This window comes from Pollicipes pollicipes, unplaced genomic scaffold (genome assembly GCF_011947565.3).
Source record: "Pollicipes pollicipes isolate AB1234 unplaced genomic scaffold, Ppol_2.1 Scaffold_5724;HRSCAF=6776_pilon_pilon_pilon, whole genome shotgun sequence".
Classification (NCBI taxonomy): domain Eukaryota; kingdom Metazoa; phylum Arthropoda; class Thecostraca; order Pollicipedomorpha; family Pollicipedidae; genus Pollicipes; species Pollicipes pollicipes.
Genome location: NW_023596746.1, coordinates 42,260,581 through 42,271,155, shown reverse-complemented (window position 1 = coordinate 42,271,155; position 10,575 = coordinate 42,260,581). Strand labels below are relative to the sequence as shown.

Below are 10,575 nucleotides of genomic sequence, written 5' to 3'. Positions count from 1 at the left end.
ACAGGGTTATTATCACAATTTCCAAAACAGAAAAGGAAATGTTGTTCATCCTGAAGTTTGCCAAATATCAGCCAGAGCGCAGAGGATGTATCTATCTATCTATCTATCTATCTATCTATCTATCTATCTATCTATCTATCTATCTAACTATCTATCTATATAACTATCTATCTATCTATCTATCTATCTATCTACCTATCTATCTAATTATCTATCTATCTATCTATCTATCTATCTATCTATCTATCTATCTATCTATCTATCTATCTATCTATCTATCTATCTATCTATATATATATATATATATGTATATATATATATACGCTATTGATATATCACACATATATAACATACATATATACACATATGAATGGGCCAGAGCTCCAATAATTGATTTTGCAGTCTGCATGCATCATGAGTCAAGTGCTTCAATGCAAATATAGTCTGAACTGAGTCAAATGAAAAATGGAACTGCTGAGTCACGAGCTGAATCAGATTCCACAATCTGTGAACCAGAACAGAGCTGACTCAAGACATTCGGGTCAAACACCAAAGCCTGATGCTGACCACATCTCGAGGCTAGTATCCCATTTTTTGCACTACCCTGATGACAACATCTTTCCCAAAGCCCTGTAGTCCAGGATATATCAATATCATGCTCAGCCGGTAGATAGCACTCTTTTGTAAGTTACGCGCAAGAGTTTCTCCAGGCACGTTTCCTAACCACTTCCACGATGCACCCCACTGACCACTCACCGATCGACCTTGCCGCGCCCTAGGAGGAACTCGCATTCAAATAGGAATTGGGATCCCGAAGTGGTGAAGGTTTTCCACTCCCATCGAACGAAAAGAAATTCACGACGTTCACCTCTAAACAGCCTCGTTTCCTCTATTCAGCCCTAGGTTACCGAGATGCTCCGTTTAGTATCTATTAGTACTAAACCTTGCCAGTTTTAGTGAGAATCGGTATTAAACACGGTGCCCCTCTTAGAAAAAATCCGTACTAAACATTCTCGGGATGTGTTGTCAAAACAGCACGGCCCCTAATACAATCGCAATCAGTCGTGAACGTAAGCGTGAGCATTTTCGCGTTGTCCGGCACTTGTCGTGGACGGTACAATTTTTGTCATTTCTAGGCCATAGATCAATGCTATAAAAGAACGCCTGTCTGCAAAAAAGTACGACACAAAAACCGGGCACGCTCCGGAAAGTTATAATAAAGAAGACGCGCCGGCGAATCTGTCTTTTTCCCCGCTGCTGTTTTTTTCTTCTTCTTTTGACGTATTTCTTACAGACAGCGCGGTTGGTGCCTTGTGTACAGGAGCAAATAACATTGCACGGGTTTATGGGATAGCAAGGCGTTATAAAGTTAGGGAAACATAACGGTAATTTTATGTTTATATTTTACTAACTGTTTCACATGTACTGCACCCAAATTTAAATATTGAACCAAAAGTTGTGTTTCTCAAGTACAACCACTTGAGCCGCATTACTATGAACCCTCGTTGGGACTTTGTTTTAAAGGGAGGTCGGGGTAAAATGCGGTGTTATAACAAAAAATCTGTCCGGAACTTGCGAGAAAACCTGCAGTTTGGTAGTCCCGCGAGCTGTGCAAGTGTGAGGCCACACTTATTTGACGAGAGAGTGTGAGTCAGAGGCTTGAAATGTGTGTGATCACTGGTGCGTGCCAGTGCCTTGTATTGGTCTTGATGTGACGGGGAGTGTGCGTGCGAGGTGTGGGCTTTTGAGACAGAACATGAGAGAGGCTTTAGAGCTTTAGAGAGAGAGAGCCATCCCACTCACCCCAAAATATAAATAGCAACCACGTCGACCAACCCACAAGATCTAAATGCGAAACAAGTAAGACGTGTGCATGATAAACATTTCCGGAGGGCAGAATTTCGCCATCGATCACTTCTGTATTAGCTGCGTCAGGTCTGTCTCTAACCCCTATATGGCAGCATAAGGAGAGCCTTGTCAGGTAGCCTAGTGAGTTAGACACTCAAAAGGCTTAGATTTATCATTATCGAGCACCCCCATGAACCAAAAATGGCTAATCGGGGGTTTAACAGGGCAAAAATGGCGGTAAAAATCAGTTTCGTGCTTCAAGTTGCCTCCTTCATTCCCTGTGACTTCTTCACTCTTGGGTGCATATCAAACTTTTTTGGCGGCTGGCGAATAAATCCAGTTTATGTAAAAAATATGTGCAAGTTTGTAGTTCGGGTTTCTTGCACAGAAATTGGTCAACATTTTAAGCAACAGATGGTACCTCTAAAGGCAACGGTTAAGGAAGGAAGAATAAAGTGGTGTCACACTCGTATGACACCAAGAAATATGATACCAAGAAAAACAAAAGCAGTTAGGGAAATACAAAGACTGGCACTTTTTTGGAACAGTTTTTTTATTGGCTGATTTGCCTTAAATCTGTTAAAATAAGTGCCCAAATTATGATATTCGTCTTGTAAATTTTATTCAGAAGGCATTTCTTGAATTTTTCACTGCTGCATTTCGGGAGTGATGCGATTTAGTCGTCAAGTTTCTTCGGGTAAAAAATACCCGGAGCAAAATTCTCTACCAGGCCTTGCTGGTGTTTGGACCAGGGTCTATCTTCCTGGTGTGGTGGTGAGACAAAAAAATTGTGGATGCGTAAAAACCTTCCATTTGACACACTGCCGCCGACTGTGATGCATTTTGTAAACAAACCAAACTTGATGCGTGCAGGCGGCTGGATTTGCTGGGGGGTCTTGGGCTTGAAGGTACCTGACACCTTTGTTCTGTGCATACATAGACATGATTCAGATTTAGGTGAGGCAGGACATTGCCATAGGTGTCCAGGTTCTGTGGAGCCTGGCTTATGCTTGGTGGTTTCAAGTGAGCTCGATTTTGTATGACATCTGAAACCTCAGAATGGGAAATATAGGTTTGGCATGTGCGATTAGACAATGTCAGGCAGGGGTGAAAAATTCACATAAAATATGGGGTAAAGGAGTGAAAAATTATTCCTCATAAGGTGTTGCTTTACACCCAAAGTCCGCAATTCTAGGACACTGCTAACATATAGGGTCTGGTCAGGGTTCAGTATCCCCTGAGCAAAGGGCAATAACCGAAGATCAGTGTACATGAATTAGCGCCCCTGTGTGATCAAGGGTGCCTGGGCAGGTTGACAGAAAAAACTCTAACAAGTGAGGGGTCCTTATCAAATAAGCTCAAAAAGGGAAAAAGACTTAGATCAATGAAGAAAGCCCCTGAGCATCCACTGCTTTGGAGCGTTACCTTATATGGGGCCCCAGCAACAGCACGGAGTACTCCAAGCAAGTGGAAAGAACCCGATATGAAGAACCCGAAACCAATAGGAAGGGCCGCTGAGTAACCGAGTTTACCCCGGCATTTTGGGCCCCGGTAGCAGCGGCGGGGCGGGAGAGCCCGTTTACCCCGCGGGCGCAGCGGTCCCCGCTGAGCACGCGCCGCGCGCCACGCCTCCTGCCGCGGCGCCGCCCGGCGCGTCTGCGCCCAGTCCGCCGATGAGCCCCGGGGCCGCGCCCAGGCCGGACACGGCCGCCAGGCGTCTAGGAAATTTATGGTAAGCATGCTGCACTGTACGCATCATGTGACGATCAGTGGAATGACAGGTTGACTGTGTTCGCAAAGAGGGAAGTAGCAGCAGGAGTCAAAAAGGCTTCTGTAGTGTCATCTAGCGGCAAGAATCCAAACCAGCCTGAGCACCGGAGATGATAGGCGTTTTGAGCACTGGACTTAACGACTTTGGACCTCGCGACTCTGGACGTTGCGGGTCTGGACCTTATGAACGCCCCCAATGGGCACGGAATTAGACGCATTCTGGATGTTATGAACGCTGGATGCTGCGATCCTGAACGGTATCAACACCGGCCGCTGCAATCCTAGACAATTTGATAGCTCCCCGTGGCGCGTAGCGCGTAGCTAACGCTAGCGTGCTAGCCTCGGGGCCCCGCCGCTCCGAGACGTCACACACATTGTCGTTCCCCCGCCACTCGGCATCGGTAACCGGCTTTCCGGATACGCTCTGTGGGCCGTTCCCGGGGCGATGATCTTGCTTGCGGAGTGGTGTCGCCGTGTAAAGAGGATCTTGATGTGCACCTTTGATAAAAACGAAATGGAAGAAAAATTAACTCCAAGATAGTCAAAATTACTTATTTATCTCTCAGTTCTCTATAGGATTTCATTGCCTTTAAAACACCAGCACGCATTCCTTCCATTGCTTTTAACCTTCATTCCAAGTCAGATTGCAAATGCGATGTTTCTTTTAGCGACATCTTTAAAAGATTTGCGATGATTTCCCTGTCATAACACTGATGAAGTGACTGTATCGGCACAGTATACCTTTCTCTCCAGAGTGTTTCTCCAATTACGTGTGTCTAATGTAGCCAGGTGAGCCGTAACAGTTCCAAACGTCTTCTTCAAGCTCCCACCAATGACTCGAAGGCATTTAGTTGTGGTCTTAGCACATATTGTCGGAATCATTTGCAGCAATTGGTCAGAGAGGTGTCAGCATGGAAATTTCATTTCCCAAACAGCGTGAGTATACACTTAACTTTGCATCCTAAACATGCATACATTCATTCAACTGTACGCCTCTCTGCTGTAGCGCATACGTGGGGGCGTGTCCGGCCGGTCCTGCGCGTTGTCAGCACTGCATGCCACAGCGGGCCGGAATGGGGCCGGCCCCGCGGGTCGGCCGGCGAGACCGACCCAGCTGATGCCTACCAGAAGCGCGGAACGTGCAGGGAAGATGCTTAGTGGCGGTCTCCGTGGGTAAGGTTCCCTTTACGCAATCTACCCGTCACCCATGAGACTGTGCCGATATCTATTCGCTGCCCATTTGTAATCAGCTTCACCCGCCCGTTGCCCTTTCGCTACTATTTCTTATCGGATGTAGCCACCCATTACCCACTCATACGCATTATTCAAGCACATTAGTCCTATGATGTGAATGAGTTCCATGAAAGTATGCCGGCAATTGATTTCCTGCACCCTAACAGCAGAAGTACTGTGAATGGAAATAATTATGGCAGAAGAGGCGCAAATGGCACCGTTACGCAGCATTTCTTAAGGCATCATCCCGACATTTTTCACCATTTCACTCACAACCGCATCCACACACGTATTTTCCCAGAATCTGTACACGCCCTATCCCGTTACCCATTATATATAAGCTACCCATGGGTTTACCCAACCCATAAGGTCCTAGTGTTTAGTCCACGACCGACAAGCACTACCGCGGGGTGCCATGGATCGCAGCATGGGTTCTAGGCAATTCTGCCGTGTGGCATGCAATTTAAAAGCAAGTTTTTTCTTTGCAACTAGCCTAGTATAAAAAAGGATGAGAGTATGATTTATTGGAACTTTTAAGTATAGTGAAGGCAACACCCAGTCGCTGGAGTGAGCATGGAGTAATTATTAAATTCCATTGAGAGCCGTTCCTTCATGGGTTAGTTTTACCCAATACTCCAGCCTGATGTCAAACAAAGCGCCCATATAACTCAAGGCTTTGACTCAAAGCCGTGCGGGGAATGGGGGCCGCAGTTCTTGGCTTCATGGTTGCACTTGTAACGCTGATGCAGCAGCTCTGAGTCGGGCTACTGACGTCTGAGCTCAGCTCAGGGTTCACATATTGGGCTTGGACCGAAATGTTGGATGGCACCGAGCAGGGGCGGATCTAGAGGGGCCCATGGGGCCTTGGCCCTCCACTGGACCCCGAAGGGGCCCATTGTCTCCGAAGGGGCCGGCCAAACAGGTGCAGTTTTTTTTAACACGAAACAACAAAATTGGGCGTCTTTGGACTTGCAGACGACCGAGAACAGTCGCAAACGAAAGTAATGGGCCTACGAGTGGACAAAGGCAAAACTTCATGACTGGAAAACCGTTATTTGTGAATTTTAAGCTTCATTATGCTGTCCGGGGGCTTATGCCGTTTCTGCGGGCCTATATGCTCACGTACTTCTTATTTGAATGGAGGGCCTCGTGCTCTTGTCGGGCCCCTTCTGATGAGTTGCTTTGACACATTGAATCGCTGGGTGACCTCCACATGGGGTCTTGGGTGCCTCCTATTTGAATGAAGGGCCCTGCGCTCCTGATGTGGGCCCTATCTGTTAACCTGCTCTGGCGCATTCGATCATTCGGGGGCCCTCTATATCTTGTGGGTATTTCGCATCTGAACGGAACGCCCTACTCTCTTGTCGAGGGCCCCATCTGTTAACCTGTTAAGGCACACTCGATTGTTCAGGACCTCACCTTGTGTCTTGGGTGCTTCCTATTTGAATGGAGGACCTTACGCACTTGTCGGGGCGCCTTTGTTAGTCTCCTCAGTTGCACTGGATTGTTCGGGGACCCTGTACATTAGCTCTTGGTGTTTGAATTTAGGGCCCTACACTCCTGTGGGGGGTCATCTGACATGCATTCCATCTTTCGGGGGGTCCTCGACACTGGGTTTTGAGTACTTTTATTTGAATGAAGGGCCTATGCTCTTTTCCAGCCCATTTTGATAATCTGCTCGTGCACATTCAATCGTTCCGGGGGCCATTTGCATTGTGTTTGGGTGCTTTTTATTTGAGTGGAGGGCCCTACGCTCTTGAGGGGGGGGGGGGGCCATCTGTTAAACTGTTCTGACGAATCCGACCATTCGGGGGCCCTCCATATCGTGTTGTGGGTATTTCCTATTTCAACGGAAGGCCCTACGCTCTCGATGGGAGCCCAGTCTGTTAACCTGCTCTGGCGCACTCGATCACTCCGGGCTCTCCATACTGCCTTGAGTGCTTCTTACTTGAATGGATGACCCTATGTTCTTGGTGGGCCCCACGTATTAGGCTGCTCGAGCCGTTGACAGGTACAGAGGGGGGGGGGGGGGAGGGGGAAAACCGGACCATGCCTCATGCACCATGCAGAGGGGACCTGCGGGCTTCAAAGTGGCCGATAACTGGTCAAATGGACACAATTTTCTAATGATAAAAAACAACAAAATTGGACGTGTTTGAGCCTACAGGCGACATAGAACGGTTGCAAAAGAAAGTAAAGCGTTTATGAGGAGGCAAATGTCAGTCTTTACCGATTAAAAGAATGGTGATTGAAGGATATTGGGGGACACATAATGCTTTCCAGGAGACCTTACGCTGCTACCCGAGCCATTTTGTCGCTTTGACTGGTCAATTTGATCGCCATGGAGCCTTTCACATTACCCTTGGTCTCTTATCATTTTACCATTTCCGTACATAATCTCAACGCGGCTGTTGAGACACTACGTGCTTGCATGCCTGGGTGCTCTTGATCGATCAGGGGTCTTCCACCGATTCTCACCATTCACCCGAAAGGCTCTATATGCTTGTTCCGTGGTCCCATATGCCAGGGTACACTCAGTTGCTGAGGAGCCGTTCATATAAGTCTCGGGTTCTTTCCACTTGCTCAGAGGACCTTGTGCTGTTGCTAGGGCTCATATGAGGTAAGGTATAGAGACACTCGATGCTCAGGGCCCCTGTTCTTTGATCGAGCGTCCTTTCCCTGTGATCTCATTTGCGGGGACTTTTCACTTCTATCGGGTTCTTTTTGTAACTTGCCCGGGCACTTTTGATCGCACAGGGGTATCAGTTCATGGTCCTGCATAATTCCCTTTGCTCAGAGGGTCCTGTGCTCTGGCTGGAGCCTTATATGTCAGCCTGCCAGGGCACTACCGATCGTTTAGGAGCCCACCACGTTCGTCTTGGGTTTTTTTCAATTGCCCCGAGGACTTCATAGTTGTTGACGCAAGCCTCTTTGTGGGCCTCGCAGGGTACCCATGATCAGTCAGGCTCGGTCCCTATTAGCCTTGGTTCCTTAGCCTGAGAGCAGCAGCCCCATATGCGCCGATGAGTTTTTACGCGCAAGTTGTCGAAAGCAATTTTACGTGCCTCCAACGTCGCACGTGTCATTTCCCTTGACGATTGAGTGTGTGACAGCTATCAGACTTGTGCATCACGTTCTTGGCATATTTTGAATGACATAATTTTTTGTACTCGTTTGTAACAAATAACAAATTCTACATTAGTTATCAGTCATCATCTGACTACATCGTCCAGTCAGCTAGCCGTAAAATAAGCTAGGAATCGAGAACGTGCTTGGTTTTGATGGTATTTAGCAGCCAAGTTGAGCTCATTTTGCCTGTTTTTCCGAAACAGGAGAAAATAAACAACCTCTATGCGTGTACATGCATAACATGCCCAGCTGTAGCATAGTGAGATGGGCTGTCATGTTAACTATATATATATATATATATATATATATATATATATATATATATATATATATATATATATTGTATGTATGTATATGTGTGTATATTTAAAACTATATATGTGTATATACATGCTTTTTTGTCCTAACTTTCAGGATCTGGCACATTCATCGGTGCTCCAAAATGGCTTGCATATCTACATTTGGCCTCACCTTAGTTGAGATAGGACATGGAAGGGCAAGATGTGCATTCTAGGTGCTCAGCAGTCCTTTTTTCGAAATTTTTGTCCTGCTTTAAAGTTCGGCGCGCAACATTTCGCGGACCAAATCTTCCAAGGATCAGTTTAGCGGATTTCGAGATCTCGATGTGCTGGATCGGGCCCGGCGTGAAACGGAATGTACCGCATGAAAAAAGGGTTAGCGTTGCGTACATGACGTCGCATGAAGACAAACGCCTCTCAAAAACACCGATAGGTCTCCGCGTCATGAACCCCAGCGCAAACACTGGCACCCACCATAAAATGTTTCTTTAAAAATCAACATAACCTCAGAGGAGACAATCATTGCGAACCTGCGGCATCGTGCAGACAATCCACCGTCGTCTCTGGCACCAGCCCGTTAGTTCCCTTCTTCTTGCCACGGAAAATGCCCTAAGGCCGGGGCTCAGAATGGCGTACATCCAGTGTTTTCGACTAACTTTCACGGCCCTGATACCTAAGTTTGAATGTTCTCTAGACTTTGATCATTGTAAAATAAGCATCATTCGCAACATCTCGCGTCCAACAATCCTGCCGAAAATTTGTCACTAAACATCTGCCCGAAAAATCCTAACTTTAGCTGATTACCTGACAGGTACCGCAATGTCCGCTGCCCCTTCCATCGGAATTTTCCCTACGCTGCCTGGTTTCCGCACTGGCGGACGGCTGCGCGGCACCGGGGAGCCGCCATCGAGACTGCCGCTGCGGAAGCTGCCGTCACCAGCGCGGCACGGGCGGCCGCACCGCCGGGTCCCGTTAGCGAGCCGGTGGCCCCGATTCCCATCGCTCGGCACGCGGCGCAGACGCGGCGTCAGTGCGCAGCCAGGCAGCTGGCGACCGGCTCGCTGGCGCCGCACGCCCACCGCCACAGCGACATGCGCTGGCGCGTGCGACTGCTGCGGATCTGCCGCAACAAGGTCAAAGGTCCGCTCTTCACCGTCTTCACCATGTGCTGCGTGCTGCTGGCGCTCTCCACGCTGCAGACGCTGCTCAGTGGCTCACGCCGGAGGCCACTAACCGGTGAGTGCGCGCCGCAGGGCAGCTGACCGGTGAGAGTGCGCCACAGGGCCGCTGACCGGTGAGAGTGCGCCACAGGTCATTGCGGAAAGGAAGGTTGGCGCTGCGTGCGTGTTGCGCAGCGACTGACTGGTGCCGTGCTTTGTCGCTCGAGACGTTCACAAATGCTCACTGGTGAGGGACCGCGTGGTATGCTGGTTGGTCGTTAATCATTTCAGTTGTTATGTTTACCCTCCCACCCGAATACCTCACCTGTATCTTGCTGTGTCCAATCTCCAATGTCAGGAATGTGGGTTGTGAGAAATGACGGGACCTGAGCAATGTGACTCCGGAGATGCGTAAGTGATGCATGGCCCACAAATTCGCCACCCTCAGCGGCTCACTCGTACTGCGTGGCCCAATACCGAGTGCGTGTCTCACCGTTTGCCCAGGAAAATAGCGCCTGAGGCTGACAGGCCTGGTTCCACCCCTCACCCCCCCCCCCCCCCCCAGCCCCCGGCACTACACACACACTGCACATCGACATTACCAGGCTCAACTTGTTCGTTTGTGGTCAAATGAATGTGTGTCAAGCCTATCCGGCGTCATAATGTACTTGCCGCAGCATAATGACTGGCATAGCAAAAACGGACTACATTTTCTCTGGACATCTGCTTGTTCGTGGAATGTACAGGGGCTCCGGGCCGTCCGAGGCGAAAGCGCCGCGGTCATTGCTGCCGGCCGCTGCTGGCGGGTGGAGTAAGCGCGCGCTGGCACACTTCAGCGGCGGGGCGGCCAGGGCCGTTGGCCTTCCGCAGATGGAGTGCAGAGGCGGCGGGGCAACAGAGGGAAAGGGCTATCTGTAGAGAGAGAGAGAGAGAGAGAGAGAGAGAGAGAGAGAGAGAGAGAGAGAGAGAGAGAGAGAGAGAGAGAGAGAGAGGAGAGAGAGAGAGAGAGAGAGAGAGAGAGAGAGAGAGAGAGAGAAGAGAGAGAGAGAGAGAGAGAGAGAAGAGAGAGAGAGAGAGAGAGAGAGAGAGAGAGAAGAGAGAGAGAGCGAGAGAGAGAGAGAGAGAGCGAGAGAGAG

General features: G+C 48.9%; 1 protein-coding gene across 1 annotated transcript; it reads left to right on the top strand.

Annotated features, from left to right (window-relative positions):
* The first annotated feature begins 4,747 nt into the window (after positions 1-4,747).
* Positions 4,748-9,556, top strand: LOC119103964 (uncharacterized). Its single transcript, XM_037227675.1, has 2 exons — positions 4,748-4,791; positions 9,091-9,556. Exons 1-2 carry the CDS (start codon positions 4,769-4,771, stop codon positions 9,539-9,541), a joined length of 474 nt encoding a protein of 157 aa, XP_037083570.1. The 5' UTR covers positions 4,748-4,768; the 3' UTR covers positions 9,542-9,556.
* Positions 9,557-10,575: the final 1,019 nt, after the last annotated feature.

What these genes read in the sequence shown, in the direction of transcription:
- LOC119103964 (XM_037227675.1), top strand. Translation starts at nt 4,769, where the DNA reads ATGCTTAGTGGCGGTCTCCGTGG. An exon ending in CTTAGTGGCGGTCTCCGTGG is followed by an intron (nt 4,792 to 9,090) that starts GTAAGGTTCCCT and finishes ATTACCTGACAG; the next exon opens with GTACCGCAATGTCCGCTGCC.